Source organism: Hemicordylus capensis, chromosome 2 (genome assembly GCF_027244095.1).
Source record: "Hemicordylus capensis ecotype Gifberg chromosome 2, rHemCap1.1.pri, whole genome shotgun sequence".
NCBI classification, from domain to species: Eukaryota; Metazoa; Chordata; class Lepidosauria; order Squamata; family Cordylidae; genus Hemicordylus; species Hemicordylus capensis.
Window position 1 is genome coordinate 266606509 of NC_069658.1, and position 22939 is coordinate 266629447.

General features: G+C 46.3%; 1 protein-coding gene and 1 long non-coding RNA gene across 3 annotated transcripts in view; one reads left to right on the top strand and one right to left on the bottom strand.

Annotated features, from left to right (window-relative positions):
- LOC128347073 (uncharacterized) overlaps window positions 1-8529 on the top strand; it is a 70944-nt gene extending 62415 nt beyond the window's left edge. For both annotated transcript variants that reach the window (XM_053301154.1, XM_053301155.1), the window contains 2 exons: window positions 6979-7030; window positions 8104-8529. In XM_053301154.1, coding sequence (XP_053157129.1) covers window positions 6979-6996 — 18 coding nt within the window. In that variant the 3' untranslated portion in view covers window positions 6997-7030; window positions 8104-8529. The remainder of the gene's footprint in view (window positions 1-6978; window positions 7031-8103) is intronic.
- Window positions 1-20691, bottom strand: part of LOC128347077 (uncharacterized) — a 33141-nt gene extending 12450 nt beyond the window's left edge. The window contains exon 1 of the long non-coding RNA XR_008317379.1: window positions 20642-20691. This is a non-coding gene — a long non-coding RNA (uncharacterized LOC128347077). The remainder of the gene's footprint in view (window positions 1-20641) is intronic.
- Window positions 20692-22939: the final 2248 nt, after the last annotated feature.

Here is a 22939-nt window from a genome sequence, read left to right on the forward strand (position 1 = left end):
CTGGCCATATGTTCTGTTCTAGTGTGCTGAATGATCATGAAGGCTCCCTGCTGTTGCTGGGCATTCAGCGTCTGTAATAATTGCAAGTATTTATTTATTTAGCAATTTTTATTGACCAACTGACTTCCATAGACTCAAGGCGGTTTACATAAAACAACAACAACAAAAACAAGAGAAAAGTGGGGTGGGAACATACACACACAAAACTAAAAGCCTGGCAAGATAAATAAGTTTTCAAAAGCTTCTTAAAGGTCAGAAGGGAGGGGGCATTACGAATCTCAGGGGGCAGGGTGTTCCATAAGGAGGGGGCTGCAAGAGAGAAGGCCCTCCCACAAGCCTGGGCCCCACGTACCTCCACTGGGCCTGGAACTCTGAGAAAGCCCACCTGATACGACCTCACAGGGCGGGTCGAAGTTGGACAGAAGAGACAGTCCTGAAGGTACACAGGCACCAAACCCTGAAGGGTTTTATAGGAGAGAACCAGCACTTTGTATTGGACCCGGAAGCGAACTGGCAACCATACAGCTTGGATGGTTGGTCTCCTGGACTCTCAAGAGGAAATCTTCCTTCATTTGGTTTTGTCAAAACTCAAGTCTCCTGATTTCCCCCAGCCAGTTAAAAACTCATGGAAATACATTTCCACAAACCATAAACAAAGTAGCAAGTTCAGTTAAAAGCTCGTGGAGCCTGAGCATTCAGTACCACGAACTGCAGCATCTGTTTTTAATATAAATTAAGTTAGCTGCCTAATTTACTTAACAGTGTTTATCTTCTATTTAACAAGTTACCAATATCTGTTTATGGAACTGCCTCAGAGATGATTGGTTGACACCCCCAGTTCAGGTGAATGTGGGGAATTTAGCCCAAAAAGGGAGGTAGTTCCAAGCAGTTTTAATTTGTGCAAGCGTCTGAACTCAAGAAAACTGGCTTGGGAGCGATGTTTTAATTAACAAAAAGGAGTTTATTGGAAGACAAATAATAAAAGCAATAAACTAAGTTACTAGGCGGTCCTAACGTAAAAGCAATACAAATATGTTTAAAAACAGACTATTGTAAGGCACCTTTAGCTTAAAGTTCCAAATTATATATAAATTCCCAGGCGGGCTAGAGAGAGTTACTTTAAGACAGGGCAGTAAGGTTTCAGAAATAAGAGAAAGGGATAGATTTAGCCCTGAGGGAGCTGGTCAAGAGGCTATATCATCTGTCCTCAAAAAGATCTGACTTGGGCAGCTGGAGACTAGTGTCTGTCTGGGGAGGCGAAGTGGGGAGCAGGAGAGTTTAAGGAGTTAGTGGGGTTGCTCACAGAAAAGTTCAGTGTGAGGTCAACTGGATAGATCAGCAGGAGGGCCGATCTAAAACCAGGCACAATGAGTTGAGCCTTGGCATGAAGGCAGCTAATTGGCCAGGCAAGTAGTGATTTCAGCTCCGGTGGCCCCAGTGGAGAGGGGAACAACAAGGTGGTCTGCTGGAGTTCTTGTTGCAATGAAGTCCCCAGTGTAAAGCACAAGGGGAGCACAAAGATGGTCTTGCTGAAGTCCTTGTTGCAGTAAGATGGCGTCCCAAGCGTAAAGTACAAGGGAGCACTTGTTGCAGCGGAGTCCCAAGTGTATAATAAAGGAGGTAACGCACTGAGTCATGGGGTTAGGGATACTTATGCCCCAAAAGGTGCCTTGGGGACACTTTGCTGTTGTCATGCTCTCCTGAATAGGGGAGTCCAGACGGGCATTTCCGGAATGCATTGTGTCTGATTGTCCTTCCTGAGTAGGAAGGTGTGTGTATTGCCTATTGTATGCAAGGATGATTGTAATGAAAACTAGGGTATGCAGGTGCATCAAAAGAGTATGCTGTGCTGGGAATGACTCTCTCAATAATTCTATCAAGTTTCAATGTGCACCTTTTCAAAGTTACATCACTGACTCATCCCTATTGTGAGGGAGTCTGCTGCTGCACTTGTCTTTATCTGTCTTCCCTCCCATCAGGTGTTGTTAGCATTATTGCCATCAGGTGTTATTTCTCTTGTGAGAGGATGAGGGGAGTTTTATTTATTTATTTATTTATTTATTTATAAATATATTTATATCCCGCTCTTTTTCCAAGGAGCCCAGAGCAGTGTACTACATACTTGGGTTTCTCCTCACAACAACCCTGTGAAGTAGGCTAGGCTGAGAGAGAAGTGACTGGCCCAGAGTCACCCAGCTAATTTTATGGTTGAATGGGGATTTGAACTCAGGTCTCCCCGGTCCTAGTCCAGCACTCTAACCACTACACCACGCTGGCTTTAGGTTTTAGAGTTCATCCTAAGTACAAAATTACTTCAGATGCCAGATAACACACAATAGCTAGTTCTGGAGTCTGCTTAGCTAGGGAGAGGGGGTGTGACGCTAATTCCCGTTGCAATTTGCGTTACTTGCAGTCCAAATCTAGGGGCGACCAGTCCACTGCCAACTAAGCGACTTGTCCCCATGTATAACATAGACTGGGAGCTCACTTTGCGGTGCAACTCCTGAGCATAACCCAAGTGAAATCTCCAAGCCTGGAGATGCAGTTGCAACCAGAGAGGCTTCTGAGAGTGGGCAGAATAAGCTCAGCTGGTAACAGTCCCCCTTTTGATGGCCCAGTACTTTGGAGGCATCACCTCTAGAGATGGAGTTCTGTAAACTTTGAGAGTGTTTTTTAAGGTCCTGCTAATAAGCAGGTGAAACTAATTACTATAAGAATCTCTTTACACACATCTGTTCACTCTCTAACAGGTACTTAAGGCACCTGTGAATCCTTCTACTAACCATCTACTAACATAGTTTAAATGAATATATGAGTTAACTAACAAATAGTAAAATATTTTTAATAACTACTAATATTCAAGTACTAGAGCAATTCTATGCAGGCATGGATGAAATTAACAATCAAAAAATATCATACTTGGAACTATCAAAGCGACCCTTAAAAAACTACAACTAAGTGATATGGTTAAAATATGCAGGCATAGCGATTAACTACTAACCAATAATAATCAATAATAACCTAAAGCTATATTCTATAAGTAATACATGAATGATACAAAGCAATTTGAAAAGCAATTGAAAAGCAAATGGGTCACCAATGTAGCCAGAAAAAATATGTAATGTGAATACATCGATGAAAGCGAGAGGAGAGCTGGTCTTGTGGTAGCAAGCATGACTTGTCTCCATAGCTAAGCAGGGTCCACTGTGGTTGCATATGAATGGGAGACTTGATGTGTGAGCACTGCAAGATATTCCCCTCAGGGGATGAAGCCGCTCTGGGAAGAGCAGAAGGTTTCAAGTTCCCTCTCTGGCTTCAGCCCAAGATAGGGCTGAGAGAGATTCCTGCCTGCAACCTTGTAGAAGCCGCTGCCAGTCTGTGAAGACAATACTGAACTAGATAGACCAATGGTCTGACTCAGTATATGGCAGTTTCCTAAAGGGGGATGAACAGAGTTGGGGAACTCTAGTGGCAGAGAGTTCCATCTGTCAGGGCAGGTTTTGAAATAGTCCAAGCAAGCAGTTCGTGAGGGGCTACCAAAAGGGGCAAAACAAAATGGTTTGTGGGTGTCTTCTGGAGTGGCGGCTAAGTAGCAAATAGTCCATGCCTACTCCATGAGGTATTTTTGCTTGCTTGGGTAGCAGCATCTGCTTTCTCCCACAGGAACAAAACAGTACTTTTACTGGAGCAAAATGGCAGGCTTCCAGAGTTCATCTGGCACAGTTTTATTTTATCGAATAAATAAACAATTCATCTTCACCAGGCAGGATGGTGATGTCATTGACAGCCAGCACACAGGCATCTGCGTTCCTGTGGCAAAAGTGAAAGCAGATTCTAGAGAGGAGGGGTGCTCTTCCAAGATGGCCACCTCGGCTTACGGCTGGCACAGGCATTGCTGGAGCAGCAGTTGGCAACCAGTTTGTTCTGGGGTGCTGTTGTCTCCCGATTCGGCACTCCATCTCTTTCCGGATCCATTTGGTTAGGCATACAACATGCATTCTAACTTTGACTTTACTGCTGTCACACACACACTGTGCCTAGATGCACAATGAGTGTTTAGAACTTGTTACAAACTTTAAACTTAAAAGGAAATTTAAAACTTGAAATAAGAAAGCAACAAGGGACTTTGAACATGGATCCAACATGCAAACAGGGTGAATAGGTGGAAGTTTCACCTGGGAGGTATTTTGCTATTGTGGGCGTCCGACATCTTGCAAGCAGACATCTTCTCATAACTGTATTGGAGGGGAGTAGGTGATAAGTGCATAGCTTCCCCTGGGAATCTCAATTTTAGAAGGAATGGAGGGAGGATTGGAATTTTTGCTTTGAAAAAGAGCCTGAATTCTGGCTGAGGGATTGAAACACTGCAAGGTAATCAATAAAGTGAAGGCTGAAAAACATCTGACTGACAAAAATGTGGGCACTGACAAAAACCTGCAAGCAAATGCCGGGGTGGGGAACCTTGGCCCTCCAGCTGTTTTTTTACTACAACTCCCACCATCCCCAGCCATTCAACAACAGCTGGAGGGCCAAGGTTCCCCACCCAAGAAAAACAAAAATGCAGCTCAGGCTTTATCTGGCGGAATTTTGTCTGGGGGAACTTTGTCCTCCGCACAGGCGGGGCTCCTTTCCAGACTTTTAGCTGCAATGAATTAAACAATTTTCTCCATGGGGTGCCTCCATTTTTGGAGGGGCTCTCTACTCAGTAGACACTTGTACTGGCTCTGTCTACCATGAAGGTAGGGCCATTCCATTTATGAGACAGCAAATGTGCCTTGACTGAAAATGTCCTATACATGACTGGTTGACTGACATCCCACACTACAGGGTCGGTTTTTGTCCATCCGAACCTCCTGTCCATGTCTTGCTGAACAATACCAAGTTTTTGTGCAATGTGACAGTGCAGGTTTGAAACCTAGTGCATGAGCTCTTCAGTCACTTTTTCTGAGATGATTACAGGTTCCCATGAGTTGGGGGCCTCTACACCTAGCCACCAGCTCTTGGGCATGCCACAGTGCATCCAATCATCACTTCATGTGAGCTATACCCGTGTACTGCTTTAGAACCTCTCAAAGCCATGAGAATGACAGGGAGGCGCTCATACCAATCTTTTCCACTTGCCTTGACTATTTTCTGTAAGGCTTCTTTAAGAGTGCGGTTCGCTCTTTCCACGAGTCCGGAAGACTCTGGATGATGGGCTATGTGATACTTCTGAGTAATCCCCAGAGCTCTGCAAAGCTCTTGCATGACGTGTCCCATGAACGAACTTCCTCTGTCTGAGTCTAGGTATTTAGGCATTCCAAATCTACTAATTACATTGAAAAGAACTTTGGCTGTGATGGAGGTGGAATCTGTAATAAGCTCAGCTGGTAACACATCTGACAAAAATTTAGAAAAAGAAAAGTGTGCACCAAAGAGTCACTGTTTGATTAATACCTCATTAATAAACAAGTTTAACCAGCATTTTCTTAGATGTTCTAAGGGCAGCATTGTGTATGCAGGTAATTATTTTAATATTTTGATATAGTCATGTAACATTTTGTTCCAAAATCCTTATAGAACATTATAGCACATACATAAAATTATCCTTTTTAAAGAGCATATATGAGAAATAAATCAAATGGCCACCCCCAAAATCCCCCAGGGGGAGCAATACAAAGTTCTTAAATCTGCCCAGGAGCAAGTGGCTCAGGAATGGGGATTGCCTTTCACCAGGGAAGTAGCAGGAAGCCCTATTGGCCTGGCTGTGGCCGGATCAGTCCTGGCTTCCCCTCTGTCCAAGGAACCAACTCCTTTGCAGCAGAGATATTGCCTGGTGAAAAATCAGCTCTGGAACCTGGGTAAAGCCAGGGATTTCTCTGCTCACTCCATTTTCAATGGCCATCTGTCTCTCTGGGCTCTGTTATTCCTCTGTTAGGGAGGCCCAACATGTATGGTGTGCTCTTTCAAACTGAGCACTGTCAGCTGTTTCCATGAGCAAATCGCCAACCTTCTGATCAGTGAATTAATTTGGAGACTTGAGAGTTCAACTCTACCATTCCGACTTCTTTCATTGATCTACTCTAAATCTCTCTTTCATTGGCCTGGGGTGAAATTCTCATTGTTTTCCTGAGAGTAGTCTCATGCAGCTGGCAGACTACCAGCATTTCACTGGTAGGCAGATTACAGCTAATAGCAATGGAGATTGCCTTTCACCAGGGAAGGATCAGGAAGAAGGTTCATCAGCCCGATTATGGCAGGATCAGCCCTGGCTTGCCCTCTGTCCTCTTGCCCTCTGGGGCTGAGTCCGGGGCAATGTTGATGGTACTTAGCAGTGCAGATACTACCTGCTGTTTTGTCTTGCAAAAGTCAGACAATTGCTGGAGCCTGCTGGGTCAGAGCAGGAAGTTCTCCTGACCATGGCTCCATTTACTACCATTTGCCAGGCTGTTTCAAACTGAGTCAGAAGGCAGGCTGCCTGGTTTATATGTGGGTGAGTTCTTGTTGCACCTTGTAGCTCTCCTTCTCCTCTGGCTGTGTGTGCAACAGGTCTCTTAAAGATGGGGCAAGGGAGATGCCACAGGCATCTGAAGAGGGGGCAATGGTGTGCACCCCCCACCCTCGTGTGCAGAATGTCGGGGTGCCATATTCTGGCTTTCCAAGTCTGCTTGCTAATTTGCATATTATGTAAATAGGCTTGAAAATAATTTTTGAGCAGAATAGTGACAGCCTGTTTTGCTCCATAACTCCACTTCTGCAAGGGCTAGAGCTTAGCTTTAAAAAAAAGAAAGAAAGAAAGCTGAAATCCGGGCAAATCTGGGTGAGATGCTTAACTCTGACCTCCTTTGATCTGTAGGAAGCTGTAAGCTGCTCTCATCCTGCTTTTATCAATGCCATACAAGACCCTGCCCCCTTGTTCCTGTTCCCTACCTCCTGCCTCCTCCCTTATTCTAGCCCTGCCTTGCACTGTTAACTCTTTCTTTCCCCCTTTCTCTACAGGTATGCTACTGCCTGTAGGCCTCCTGATGCCTTCCTCAGAGTCCTTGATCAGGTGAGGGTTCCCCCCCCGGCTACTAGGGATGGGCAAAATGTTTTGAGCTTGAAACGGGCCATTTTGAAACTGATTATCTCTAGAACTATTTCAGACTGGCTTTCAGGCAAGCTATGGGGTGGAGACTGCTTTGGTTGGCCTGATGGATGATCTCTCCAATTGGGAATTGACAGAAGAAGTGTGACACTGTTGGTCCTTTTGGACCTCTTGGCGGCTTTTGATACTATCTAACACAGTATCCTTCTGGAGCGTCTGAGGGGGTTGGGGGTGGGAGGCACTGCTTTGCAGTGGTTCCACTCTTACCTCTTGGGCAGATTCCAAATGGTGCCCCTTGGAGACTGTTGCTCTTCAAAATCCGAACTTTTGTACGGCGCCCTTTAGGGCTCCATATTGTCTCCGATGTTGTTTAACATCTACATGAAACAGCTGGGAGAGATCATCAGGATATTTGTTGCGGCATGTTATCAGTATGCTGACGACACCCAAATCTATTTCTCCATGTCAACATCATCAGGAGAAGACATAACCTCCCTAAATGCCTGCCTTGAGGCAGTGATGGGCTGGATGAGGGATAACAAACTTGAGTCTGAATCCAAATAAGACGGAGGTACTCATTGTGTGGGGTAGGGACTTGGGAGACGATTTTGATCTGCCTGTTCTGGATGGGGTCACACTTCCACAGAAGGAACAGGTACGCAGTCTGGGGGTGCTTCTGGACACAAAACTCTCCCTCGTGTCCCAGGTTGAGGCAGTGGCCAGAAGTGCCTTCTATCAGCTTTGGCTGATATGCTAGCTATGTCCATTTTTTGAGATAAACCACCTCAGAACAGTGGTACATATGCTGGTAAGCTCCAGACTGGATTACTGCAATGTGGTCTATTTGGGGCTGCCCTTGTATGTAGTCTGGAAATTACAGTTGGTTCAGAATGCTGCAGTCAGGTTGGTCTCTGGGTCATCTCAGAGAGACCATGTTACTCCCGTATTGAAAGAGCTACACTGGCTGTCAATAAATTTCTGGCAAAATACACCAGGCTGGTTATAACCTATACAGTCCTAAATGGTTTGGGCCCTAGGTATTTGAGAGAACATCTTCTTCATCATGAACCCCCGGTCCATTAAGATCATCAGGAGAAGTCTATCTGCAGTTGCCACCGGATCATCTGGTGGCTACTTGGGGACGTGCCTTCTCCGTTGCTGCCATGAAGCTTTGGAATGTGCTCCCTGCTGAAATAAAATCCTCCCCATTTCTGACAACTTCTAAAAAGTCTTTAAAGTCTTTAATCTGTTCACCCAGGCTTTTAATTAAATATTGTTTTAATATTTCTAACATTGGTTTAAAATGTTGTTTTGAAATTTAAAATTGTTGTAATGTTTAACTTTTTCTGTTATTTATTTTGTTTTAACTAATGTTTTAACCTTTTCTGTTATCTTTTTTGCTTTGTTGTAAACCGCCTAGAGACGCAAGTTTTGGGCAGTATTAAAATGTTTAAATAAATAAATAAAATAAAATAAAATAAAATATTGTTTAGTTTCACTTTTGATTTGCTCCAAATTACTCCAAATGGAGCAATCCCAGGCTGGCAACTTTCTGCTCGGCTCCTTCTCAGAGGACCCACAGCCAAATTCTAGGGGCAGAAACCTGGCGAGGGGACCCCCCCATCTCCCTAAAATGGGCTAGGTCAGCCTCCCCCCTGTGATCCCTTCCTGCCCATCCCACAGTGGCAGAAGCCTCCTCCGCAGCCCCAAAAAAGGTGGAGAAGAAAACAAAACATTGTCCTCAGCCAGGCAAAGCCTCCTCGCCACCAAAAAGAGAAAGGAAAAGCCCATGAAGCCAGCCTCAGCCATCTGGCTCAGCGAGCGCATTTTGAATCAGGCAGTTCGTCAGCAGAAAAAACCACACCGCCTCCCTGTCCCTGCTGTTCCTGCCAGCCTCAAAACAACGTAGGGTCTCAACTACCACCCATTGGGTGCGTCTGGAGCTCAGACCCTGCTAGCTTGGCGATTATTATGGCGGAGGGGGAACCAGCTGGCCCGTGCATCCCCCCACCCATGCCAATGGCACCCTATCCCAACTGGGATAATTTGCGCCGTTTCCTGTGGATTCTGCTGACGGGGCCCCATCTTGTGAGGAAGTGGTGGAGAAACCAGAAGGCGCCCTTCCAGTGCCCTGAGATCTGCCTCCACAGCGGCTGCTGATGCAAGTACCAATGTCCCTCCTTGGGGACCAACAATTTCCTTTACACCAGACATTGCTGACTGGTTGAGGGGTTTCATTGCGAGGGAATGCAAGGTGTTATGCAACCCCTCCCTCCCTGCCCCTGTGGTACCACAGCCGGTTGCCCCTGCTCTCCCGACAGGGCCTCCTATCAATCCCAGATGTACTGCTGGGTGAATGTCTTCCTCCTCTCCTGACTCCAGCCCCATGAGGGAGGCCATTCCACTTTCAGAATGGGGCCTTTTTGTACCATTCAGGAGAAGGGACACTAGATGCAAAGGACAGTGCACCACATGTCCTCCTCTGAGGACCAAGCACCTCCACCGAAGCACCTACATATGCAACCAACAGTCCCTATCTCTCCTGCAATACCCCTGGTGTTGGCCCTGCCTGTACCTGTATTGCCTCCAATTCTACCACATCCATCTGGGATCCTGATCTTGCCACAGTCAGATTCTGAATACTCTCACTCTCACCCTCTTAAACCATGGGTGTCTGATAGGGAGGAAGGAAGGTTATCAAGTACCCATCTCCTCCTGTCTATTCTCGTCCACAGATTTTGAAGTCCTTCTTTCTAAGGCTAAGAGGACTATTCATGATGTTACTCCTATTGAGGATCTCAGCCCTCAACAGAATTGGACCAAAGTGTCTTCGATTCCTCCTCCACCCCTTCTGTCATGCCCCCTCCCGCAATGTTTGGTCATGCTAGCAGAGTGGGAAAGACCTGTCTCCTCTAAGCCAGTGGGGATCTGCTCCAAGGAACATTACTCTCTCCCACAAAACGTTATGTTGTTTCTGGTGGTTCCTTACATTGACGCCCTTGTGGCACAACTCATATCTGGCTTTATTCTGAATCCTGAGGGGCAGGAACAACTCAGAATACCTGAGGATAAAGAATGCGACCTACTCCTCAGAAAAGCTCATGAGACATTTGCCATAGTCATCAAGGAGGCAACCATGAAACTGATCTTTGCCAGAGCATCAATCATTTGGGCGAAAGAGCTGGCATTGCTTATTCCACCTGAAAACACGAAACTCCGCCAACGCTTCAATAAGTTGGTGAAAGCAGCTGCTCTTATGGATTGCATAAAACATGCTTCTAGTGAAATAGGGTCCGGAGTCGCGGTCCACAGATCTCTCTGGCTGAAGAACTGGAACATGGATGCTAAATCCAAACTAGCACTTACATATTTTCCTTTTTCAGGAGCCAACATATTTGGATCCTCCCTAGACCCTATCCTAGCAGAGAACAGGGACAAGAAGGAGGCAATGCCATCAGTGCGCAAGGACTCCCGCAGGCCTTCTCACTCTCCAATCCCTTCCTTTTATCCCCACAGGCAATTCCAGAGACCGCCATCCAACCAGTCCAGAGAGTATAGGGATAACAACAACAACAGCAACAACTTCAGGGGTTTCAGATGCTCCCAATGGAGACAGCACTACAGAGGCCTCTCCAGATCACGGGCTCTCTGCTCCTTCACCTCCAATGCACCCTACAACAAAAAACAATGACCCATACCCTGTGGGAGGCAGGCTTTTAGAATTCACCACCACATAGATGTCCACCAACCAAGACCAATGGGTGCCAGACATAAACATCCAGAAACCCAGGCAAACACCTCCAAATGACTCAAACCATTCAACATACTGTAAATTCGGGCCACCAAACCAGTAATATCGACAGAAACATGTCTAGGCATCTACTCTGTCTTATTTCTTGTGCCCAAGAAAGACAGCTAACCGGCCCCTCGGGTCTTTACAAAGGTCATGGTGACATTAATTGCACACCTCCAGCTCCAGGGTACTCTCACATAAACCCATGATCCGTTGATCAGATCAGTCTTCGTCCATCAAGTCCGAAGAGATGTATACAGGGCTCTCCAGTACCTAGACGAACGTAGCTCCATAGTCAATCAGGAAAAGAGCCACCTCCATCTGATATGGTCCCTTCAGCACCTGGGAACATTATTCAACACTGCCCAAGCATTCGTCTCCCTTCCCCAGGAATGGAAAGACAAGATATCAACTCTTATCACACTTCTCCTACACCAAAGGAAGACAAACCTGATGCCCTTGGCCACTGTACTGGGATCCATGGTGGCCTGCATGGAGTGCACTCCATGCAGGTCCAAGTGGCACTCATGCCTCCTCCAGTGACTGTTCCTTCCCCATTAGGAACTGATCATGGAAGGCCTACACAAACAGGTAAACATCCCTCTCAGGGTGCACCAGTCATTCTGCTGTTGGATCTCTCCAGCAATCCATAAAGGCCTCCCTCTGATGGGCCCTCAGAGAATAGTACTGACCACAGATGCCAGCCTTTCCAGTTGGGGCATCCGCTGCTTGAACCAATATGCCCAGGAACACTGGTCCCAGGAGGAGCAACGCCAAAACATCAACTGCCTAGAGCTTTGGGCTGCCAGACTCACCCTCCTACAGTTTCACCATCTTCTGCAGGAACGCCATGTCCTAATCTGCACGGAAAACATCACCACCAAGTCCCATGTCAGTAATCAAGGAGGCACCAGATCTTGGTCCTGGATGGCAGAATCCGAAATCCTCTTCCAGTGGGCAGAAAACCATCTAGCACCAGTCACAGCAGAACACCTTAGTGGGGCCGACAACCATCAGGTAGATTGGCTCAGCCAGCACATAGTGGCCCCAGCAGAGTGGAGTCTCCACCCAGACGTCTTCCACCAGCTGACGTCACGCCTGGGGCAGCCAGAGGTGGACCTCTTCACATCCCCAACAAACCATATTCCCTCACCCTTCTTCTTCAGGTTTCAGTCTCCCCTGGCAGAAGCGACCGATGCCCTCATGACTCCGTGGCCACAGGCCCTACTCTATGCCTTTCCCCTGACAGCCATCCTCCCAAGAGTTCTCAGAAAGCTCATAAAAGAACAAGCAAAGCTGATCCTCATAGCTCCTCACTGGCCCCAGAGACCCTGGTTCTCCAAACAACTATCTCTGTCAGTCCACCCCCCCAGCAACTCCCCCTCTGAAGGGACTTCCTCTCATGAGCTCCCCTCCTTCACTCAGGCCCAGAGGCTCCAACTCTCCGCATCGAGGTTGAGCTTGCAAAGCTAAGCACTCAGGGCTGTGCCCCACCAGTCCAAGATACTATTCTGGCCTCCAGGCGCCTGCAGAGGCGTAACTAGGGAAAACGGTGCCCGGGGCAAGCACTGAAATTGCGCCCCCCCCGCCGCGCTCCTTCCCCCCGGCCACCCCCGGAAATATGGAAATGTGTCACAGCCATAGTCAAATGTGGGTTGTGGGCTGCATCCGTGCAAGTATACTGGGACAGGAAAAAGGAAACATGAGGCTACAAGGCTCTTTAGAAATATATATTTTAAAGAAATGTCTTGCATACCAACAGCCTAAGTTCGCAGTCCTCATGGCCAGAAAATAAATGCTTTTAAACATAGTAATAGGTTTTGTGTACCAAAATGGAAAAGACAAGACAGGTATTCTAGTCTTTTCCATCATAGATATTCTAGTCTATTCAAGATTTATGCTTATATTATAATAGAGACTTAAATTATAATAGACATATATTCTAGTCTATCATAGATATTCTATGTTTATTAATTCTATAATAATGTCTATTTGTAGCACACTTTACGTTGGTTGTATTCCTGGGAAACTCAATAGCCACATTCAGCTACCATTATTTGAGCCATGATCTCCTCCTCTTTCTGCTTCCCTCTCATACACAGTCTTAATAAATAACCTCCTGGTTTAATTAAATCACCGTTTGCCTATGCACCTGAACAGCAAAACTGAGGTTTGGGCCCTTCATATACCAGAATTGCAAACCACACTGTGTGATCCTAGTTTGGAGGGCTTACTCAGCAGTTTATTGGATGTAAGCTGTGAATGTGAATGCATCCAATTGGATTGAACGTAAGGGCAAGTTATGGTTTGATTACGTAGGAAGCTGTCTACAGAGTCAGATATTGGTCCACTGACTGGCAGCAGCTCTCCAAGGTTTCAGGCAGGAGTTTCTCCCAGCCCTACCTGGAGGTAGGGATTGAACCTGGGATCTTCTGCATGTTATTTGCAATTACATCTGACTTGCTTGAAATAAAAACACAGGCAAATCAAAAAGATCATGAATAAGTAGGGGTGAGATTTTTCTTTGTTTTAAAAAAGCCTTCCCAATTTCCTCTTATTTTTAAAACTCTCTCAAAGGAAAATATAAGTTTTATATGTAAAACAAAATACACATTGAATGAAAAACCGTGATTAACTTTTAAAAAACTATTAAGTATGTAATTAGAAGGATTCCATTACATTAAGATACCAATTTCTTTAAAGCCAGAAATAATACCTACTGAAACTTATTTAAACAAGGAGAGAAAAAGGCATGTTATCTTCCCTAACAAAGATTAAAATCAATTTAATTGGTTCTCCACTGCCTTGACACGATTCTCGCTGTGAGTCAAGCAACCAAAAAGGGAAATTAATATCACAGCTGTTAATCAAGTGATATTTGTGCACTCTATCTTATTAAAGCTACAGGGGCAGAAAGAAAAACTTCCCATTGCTACTTTTTGGACCAATTTGTTCTCACTGTATTAAATGGGATTCCCCCCCCCCCGCCCCTTCAAAAATATAGATGCTGTACTTATGTTTTGGAGACAGAACATCTACAATATGCACCAAATGAACAAGGCTGAAAATGTTGTAGACTGTATGTTGCTAATAAAAATCTGCTATAAAGAATAAACCTAGTATTAATCCAGACAGACTAAACATTATTCAAACATTATATTAATGAGTTCCAAATTAAATTTGCCACCCCACGCCCCATGCTAAGGGTGATCCGGAAGTTGTAATTATTAGCAGAGCTGCAAAGATCTTGTGTACTAGTCTACTAGTTTCCTTTTGCAATCCCACCTCTGCAAAAGGAAACTCATGCATGCAAGCCAGGAGAGCGACTTGTGGCTCCACTTGCATTGTATGAGTTTTCTTTTGCAGAGGTGGGATTGCAAAAGGAAACTCAGGCAATGCAAGTGGAGCCACAAGTCGCTCTCCTGGCTTGCATTGCGTGAGTTTCCTTTTGCAATCCCACCGGGACTCACACAATGCAAGCCAGAAACTGCAAGCCAGAAACACAATGCAAGCCAGAAACGCATTGCAAGCCAAAAACTCACACATTGCAAGCCAGGAGAGCGCCACTGGCTACCCTCGGTTTAGGGGTGGGGGGGGGGGTGAAGCCTGCTATGCAAAGCACAGAAGAGCTAAAAGGAGGACGTTATGCAAGGGAGTAGGGGCATTCTCTCACACACAACACACACGGGGGAGAGAGAGATTTGAGCAATGAAACTTACTTTGTTAATGCACAACAGAAGAATAAAAGGCAGCCAGAGGGCAGTGTGGTGGGCAAACGGCAGGCAGGCAGAGTCAGAGAACGTCCCCAGCAGCAGCTGCTCTCTCAACTAAACCAAGCTACTCCGCTCCACTACTCGTGCGTGCAGCAAGCAGGGAGGGAGGAACTGAGACAACCAGCATGGTGGGCATGTGTTCTCCGGCAGCCAATGGGAGCTCCCGCCCGCCGGAGATCTCCGTAATGACCAAAAAAAAAAAAATCACACAAAAAATTTTTTTTTGCCAAAGGCAGGGAATTGGCGGGGGCACTTTTTGGCGCCCCCTCCCAAGTGGTGCCTGGGGCACATGCCCCCCCTGCCCCCCCTATCGTTACGCCCCTGGGCGCCTGGCCCCCAATTGCATTTACTAGGCCACATGGGCAGCCTTCTCTCGATGGGCATGTAGAAAATACACTGACCCTATCTTGGTGGGAGTTCCTGAGGTCCTGGTTTTCCAGTCTGGGCTTGAGTTGCAGCTCTGCCCTAGCACCCTGAAACACCAGACCACCATCCTGGCGTCAGTTCTGGACCTGTCCTCTCCTGGGTGGTCCACATTCACCCACACATTACAGGATTCCTCAAGGGGACTTCCAATCTGCCCCCCGCTCCTGTTCACAGGTTCCCATCGTGGAGCCTAAACAATGTCCTGAACGCACTCAACCAACTGCCCTTTAAACCCTTGTCCTCTGCCTCCCTCAAGAACCTATCCTACAAGGTCCTGTTCCTGGTAGCCATCACATCGGCTCATAGAGTATCCAAACTAGGATGCCTTCTTGGTTAGGAAAGAGTTCTGCATCTTCCAACCAGTCTCTGTAGTCCTGAAGCTTTACCCCACCTTTATTCCTAAAGTTAACTCTTCCTTTCCTTTCAGGATGTAGTACTACCCTTATTCTTTACGTCACCATCCCATTCTAGGGAAATAGCGTGGCACAGCCTTGACATCCGCAGGGCTCTGCAAGTCTATCTCTGTCACGCCAGAGAATTCCACAAATTCTGACTCTCTCTTCGTTTCATTCCAATCCTCTTCACTAGGCTCCAAGGTCTCCAAAGGTACTCTAGATGGATCAGGCCTTGCATCCTCCTGACTTATGAAACCTTTAATTTACCAGTCCCTACAGGAATTACGGTACATTCCACTCATAGCACAGCTACCTCAGCGGCCTTTTCAGCACACACCCCTCTGATAAGATATCTGTAAAGCAGTTACATGCTCTCATGTTACTACCTTCATTTAGCATTACAAAATAGCCTCCTCTCACCCCAAATGGCTTTTGGCTGTCAGGTCTTACAACAGGTAGTCTAGACTAGAGCATACATCCTACCCACCCCACTTCTCAGACCACTTGGGCATGCTCTGTTCTGATGAGCACGGGGGGGAAAGAACATTGGACTTACTGTGAAGGGTTCTTTTCCCCTGTTACTGGAGTGCATCAGGCCCACCCACGGATGTATATATAGGGGTTTTTTTGTCTGGGAAGTCTACCAGCTTTGGGGTGGAAATAGGTCTCAGGGCACTACAGTGTTAGTATATACTTCTATGTTCTCTTGTTTGTACTGTTCTGGTTGTTAACATGCTGCCTTCTTAGGCTTTCTCTCTCTTTCTACATATGCCACCCTCTACGCTACAGTCCCAGAACTGGGGCTATGGCGCCTCCTGTCAACAGGAAACTAATATCACATGATCCGGTCCTGCCTCGAGCATGTTCAGTCCACAACCCATTCTGAGGAGCTCCAGTCACAGGTGAAAATAACCCTTCACGGCAAGTCCATTGTTCCTTTCTCCTATCTTCTCTACCTGCAGGACCTATCAGTTAGTCCTCACAGCTCCATCCAGATCTTGCACAGTGGAAGTATTATTTATTTTTCCTTCTGAAAGGCCATCTTTCCTTGCCTGGAGGATGCAAAGTTTGGATGCACAGGAGGAAAGAGAAGGACAAGCAGAGCATCCTTCTTATCTCCATGATCCCACAAAAGCACTACCTTTTCTTTCTCTGTTATTTTTTAAACGAGAGCCAGCGTGGTGTAGTGGTTAGAGTGCTGGACTAGGACTGGGGAGACCCAAGTTCAAATCCCCATTCAGCCATGAAACTAGCTGGGTGACTCTGGGCCAGTCACTTCTCTCTCAGCCTAAACTACTTCACAGGGTTGTTGTGAAAGAGAAACTCAAGTATGTAGTACACCGCTCTGGGCTCCTTGGAGGAAGAGCGGGATATAAATGTAATAAAATAAAATAAAATAATAATAAACATTTGGGGTAGAAGGATGCCCCTTGATGTCTTTCCAATATTTTATCTTTTTATTTGCCAGACGACTAAGGCTGACACTTTTGCATAAACCTCATGTTGAAGGCCACAAGCTCTTGCGGGGTCTGGACTATCTCTTAAACAGCAACACAGATTAGCTGTGCCACAAGAGTCTTTGTTGGGTTCACTGCAACAGATTAACACACAGCAATGCCCCATTGTGAATTGTCCTTGGATCTACAATGGGCTGGTTGGGATGAGGTGGGGTGGGGGCGGATTTGCTGAAGACTCTGCCTTATCAATTAAGATGTGTACTTTGAGTATATTAACATTTAAATATGTATTTTAGCCAGGGCGGATCTACAACTGAGCAAATGTGTGTAAGGAACAGGCTGCCCCTAGGGGGAGCAGTGCCTGAAAGTTCAACTTAAATCACAATTTCCCCATGGCGATCAATGGGGAACTAAAAAATATTAAAAACTCCTGAATGGCTGTGCAGAAAGCTCTGAAATTTTACATGTGAATTTTCAGAGCTTTCTGCCCAGAGTTTCCAATTTCCCTATGGGGAAATTATCTGATGGGGCCCAAGTTCAGTTCTCGCACACAGGCCCATTCAGAACTTGTTACGCCACTGTCAGGAATACCCTGGTTTGAGCTGGAGTACCCTGGAATTTGCTATTTAAGCTATGACAGCTCAAGGAGAATTTTGTACCTCACCTAGCAACTTTCCAGGCCTTCCCCGTCTCCTGCTTATAATGCAGAGGATTCCCTCTCTTAGGCAATATCCGCTTTCTTTGAATCCTAGTAGGTGGTAGGATTTTTGGCTGATATAGTGTAATGCTTTCTGCTCATGCAGTGCTTTTAGAACTGATCTTATGAACAAATATGTTTGGGAAATCTTGGAATGGGTTGTCTACAGAGACAGTCCTGCAAGCTTCAATCCCAGATTCCTGTGGGCTTCACAAAACTTTCTCAGGAAAAGGTTAAAAAGGTAAGGGGAATAGGGAAGGGCCTGAAAACATCAGAAACTGTAGTCTAGCTGAAACTACAGGCATTTCAAAAAGTCAGCCTTTGTTTAGCTTGATATAATCTCTTTGAATATAATCCTTCATTTTAAGGGCCTTTGAAATCTTTTCAATAGGGGTATCCCGTCCTTTGGAAGCAGAACATTGTTCCTTGGCTAGATAGCAGCTTTTCAAGTGGAATATTTGCATAGAAACAATGAAACCATGTTGCCAAGTCGTTACCCAGCAAGTCAAGGACATAGAATCTTACAGAGTTTCAAGTTTTACAGACAATGGTTCATCACAGCCCCAAAGTCCTCTGATACTATCTGTGAAGGCTGTGACAGTGGGAGGGATTGATGCAGACATTTAATCAAGAATTTTAAGAAAGGAACTTGATAGGCAGACTTCACATTTAATTCATGGAAGAGTGTGTGGCACTGGTGTGTGCGGGTGGAGGGGGAGAACTTTACTTAAGAAAGGAATGAGAAACACAGTATACTTTTTAGGATTAGGCTAGGCTTTTATGCACTTAGAAAATGAATGCGATGGATATTTGTATATCATTTTTCAACAAAAGTCCCCAAAGTGATTTACATATATATAAATAAATAAAGATGGACCCCTGTCCCCAAAGGGCTCACAGTCTAAAAAAGAAACATAAGATAGAAACCAGCAACAGCCACTGGAGGGATGCTGTGCTGGGGATGGATAGAGCCAGTTGCTCTCCCCCTGCTACATAAAGAGAATCACCACTTTAAAAAGGTGCCTCTTGCTCAGTTAAGCAGACGACAATGGATAAGAATGGGTAAAACTCAAAAGCAACTTCCCAAGTTCTTAGGGACAGGCGGCCAGATGAGGAGGAGGACAAGGACAGACCTTCTGGACATTTAGATAGTTGTATAAAAGTAGGACATTTCAGGGCTGTAGCTAAAGCTCAATCCAAATACTCAACTTTATTTTATTTAGAAAGTATGTGCACACATTCTCTCTCTCACAAACATACACAAACCGTTTATTCCCAAGCATGCAGTCTCGGGAGTTATAATTTAGAGCTACCACACCTCAGAAAGGGGGTCTGAAACTTATCAAAGTTGCTCCAAGGACTCTGGATACCACATGAGGAGAAGGCTGGCAAAATTTGTACACCAAGGACAACAAAATGAGCCATGGCCACAGGTAGTCCTATGCTTCCAGACATAAGAAATGAGAAGCAATGAAAATACCTCCATGTATACTTCTGAGAGGTTTCTCACATGTTTTCATATGGCAGCTTGCACTAGAAAGAATGGTACAAGAAGTGAAGATACTCTGCTGGAAAATTGAACATATACTGAAATAATGATAGGCCTGGGTTTATAGTTTAAAGTGATAACAATTTGTGTCAAGCAGAAGGAAAAGCCACAAGTCTGCTATTGATTTAGGTTTATAAATCCACCAATCTGATTTCAAACAGGACAACAGACTGGAGTACATGGAGTTACCCCAGTTTCTTAGGATTTACTGATAAGCATTTCAAGGCCAAGAGAGCTTTTAAAAGTACTTTCCTGTGATCTGATTTGTAAAGCCTTGTTTTGAAGAAAGTGTGTTAAAAAGATGTATTGTTGTGAGCCGCTCCAAGCAGTAGTGTACTGGAGGGGCGGGGGGGGTATATATATTTTAAATAACAACAACAACCACAACCAATACTTTTGGTGATGGAGGAGGGGAAAATGTTTAATGTTCATTTTAGCCATTTGTGAAGCTACTTTCAAGAAGTTGGGGTATGTTAGTCCACTACAAGCTTATAAAAGATACAGTACACAAGTTATTTATACACTGTTACAAGCATAAGGCAAAATAATAGTAAATAGTATCAGGAGAAATATTGGGATAGAGAACAATTTTCTTATATTATGAGAATATTATGTTATAATAATATTTTCCGTATGTTATGAGAACAATTTTCTTATGTAAGCCATTTTGAGATCTTTGCTGCTAAGCAGTGCAGTATATATTTTAATAATATAAGGCAAAGACATAAGGAACACACACACAGGCTACAAACAGTTTCATATCTTCCAGAACAAGCACATAATTAACCAAAAGGCAGGAGAAAACGAAAAACAAATAGATCAATTTGGTTAAAACATTTTTCTTTCCACATATATATTATTTTTAAAGCTTTTAATACTTTTTAAAGCTTTTAATACTTTTTGACTAATTTCCTCACAAGAAGGTATACTATTGGGGTGGGGGAGTGTTTCTTACAACTTTGTATTAGAGTAGTTACACCTGAACGTGCAGGGGCGTAGCAAGGTTGGAGGGGGCCCAGAGACAAGATTTTAAAATGGGCCCCTCGCTGATATACACACACAAACACATTTCACAATCTAGTTTTTTTTTACTCTCTGCTCCTGCCGATCTCCAAGAGACTCAACATAATTCATAGGGGGTGCAACTTGGGCGGGTGGGGAGTCATGTGATGTGCCTCTGGGGGGCCCCTTGAGGCAGTGGGGCCCCAAGACGACTGCCTCCCCTTGCCTAATGGTAGTTACACCCCTGTGAACGTGTGTGTGTGTGTGTGTTTAAAAATCTCTCTCTCACACACGCTCACACAGAGAATAAAAAGTGTGTGTTTGTTGCGGGGTGGGGGAATCTCTCTCACACACTAACTATACAGGTGACAGAGATGGGGAACAAACAATCACATGGGCTTTTAAATGCACACAAAGAGGGAAAGTGATTTAAGCGAGGGGAACAAAACACACACGTTTTTAAAGTTTACTGTACTTACTTACTTTCAGCTTTTCCTTCCTTGTGGCTAGCTAGCTTTCTGCGGGGGAGGAGCACAAGGGATGGAAGGAACTCCAGGAGAGCCAATTAGGCGGCTGCTTTTGGTGCTGTGTGTGAAAGCATGATTAACCCTTCCCTCCCCTGGCTGTTTCTCCTAACAGTGGTGGCTGGGAAGAAGAGGGCAGCATGCCTCTCTCAGGAGAAGGCAATGGGGCGCCCGCCTTGACAGGTGCGCTGGGCTGGGGCAATGGGGCTTCTGTCTGGAAGCCCCCTACCGCTGAATAGCTGAGGGGCGGGGAGAGAAGGAGCTGTAGCAGCCTGCAGAGCTTGCTCCCCAGCCAGCCAGCAGGAGGGTGAGCAGGGCAAGGGGGACTGGCCAGGGGCCTTGGGGGCCTCTCAGACCCTGTGCGCCAGGGGACATTTGTCCCCCACCCCTTGTCCAACGGACCCTCGCCCCTGGAAAGTAGGTCTCTAGCTACAGGGCAGGGCTGCCCAACCTCAGCCCTCCGGCTGCTGTTGGACTACAACTCCCTTCATCCCTAGCCACAGTGCTAATAGTCAGGGATAATGGGAGTTATAGTCCAACATCTACAAGGCCAAAGTTGTGCAGACCTGCTAGAGGGGAACATGTGCAAGCAGGATTCTTCCCAGTTGCTCACTAAGAAGCTCACGTCCACTGTTTTGGCCAAGGAATGCAAAAGCACCTAGATGACCAGCACCAAGTCCTTATCTCCTTTCAGAGGTGATCTTTCCCATGGATCTGGGGGATCTGGTTCATGGCCTCCTGTCTCTGGTGTGGTGGGGGGCTTCCAAATGTACTGGGGGACCTCCCCAGAGGCCTGCCACCACCCTGCCCCTGCCGCACCACTGCTCCACGCCCGTGGGAAAGATCGCCTCTGTGCAGGCTCAGGGAGCAGCTAGCAGCCGCCTCCACACACAGCCGCCCACCAGGCCCTCCTACCATTCCTGTCTGCTCCGATCCCCATGCTCCACACCGTCACCGCACATGCCCACCCATTCACACAGCCCACGCAACCTATCAACAATCGTGGAGCGCACAGCTCTTCCACGAGTTTGGGCAGCCATTTATATGGCCCCGACCCCACATTGCTCAGCACTCCTCTCCCACCTCTTGCCGTTGACTGCCGCCCCCATCCCGTCCCCCCACCATGCATTCCAAGCTCACAGCAGATGTGGCCCATTGGCCCATTCCAAACAGACATCCCTCCTCCCTTCCTCAGCACTCTCCTCATCCCCAACCCAATCTGGTCGGATCTCAGTCCCACCCTCCAAAACAAGCCCAGGAGCCCCAAGGAACTCCTGCAATGGCACACAAACAAAAGAACCCCCCAGGCAGGTTGCACCCTTCCAGCCTCAGGATGTTTCCAGTGCTCCCCAAATCTGACCTGTGCACTCCTGGCGGCCAGTTGCCCAGTCCCTGCCGCATCCTGCCCCTTCCTGACCTGGTGCCCAGATGGACAGGCCCACCAGACACTGCGCCCGCCACAGGGGAGGCCTGCTCAGCTCACCCCCCAACCCCAATGCTAATGGTGGTGAAAAGGGCAAATATCAGTGGGCAGGCTCCTGGCAGGTTTTATTAAAAAACATTTTTTGGGGGGGCGGCTCCAAAGCCCTTCAGGTCCAGGCTCCAAAATGACCTAGGTGCGCCACTGGTCCTTAACAATGAATACAGTTAAATAACTGTAAACAGACCAGCCTACCTACTTGCACATTCTGGCTGTTCTATAATGATTCCCAACTCCCTCCCCACAAAACTTCTGGTGAGGGACCTGTGGCAGTGCCACTTTTCTCACTCTTGCAGTGCTGTGGCATGGCACACTGCAGCTGCAGATATTCCCTCTCTGCAGTACAGAAGCCCTTTCCCCCTTGGCATCTGGGCACTCTACAGGCTTTGCACTGGGCACTGTAGCTTCCCCTAGAAGCTATCCAAGGGAAAGGTGGTTATGCTTCTCCCTGGCATACCGCAGTGCTCTCTTTGGAAAACAAGCTGGGTGCGGACGGCACACTCCTACAGCCTGCTCATCAGCTGGGTGGACTGGCAGGAACCAGCACAGGATGAAGAAGGTGGGCCATCTGGATTGCAAGGACCAACAGCTCTAAACATCACTTCTGTTCTAATCCCTGCTGCTAAAGCCATCTGAAAGTGTGCAGTTGTGGGAGCCAGACCACAAACAGAGCTGCATGGGCAAAGTATTTGCATATGCTATTTAGCTACAGGTTGGCTGTGCAAGCATGTCATTTGCTGGTAGGGATGAATTCAGCATCCTCAGAATCTCTGTTTT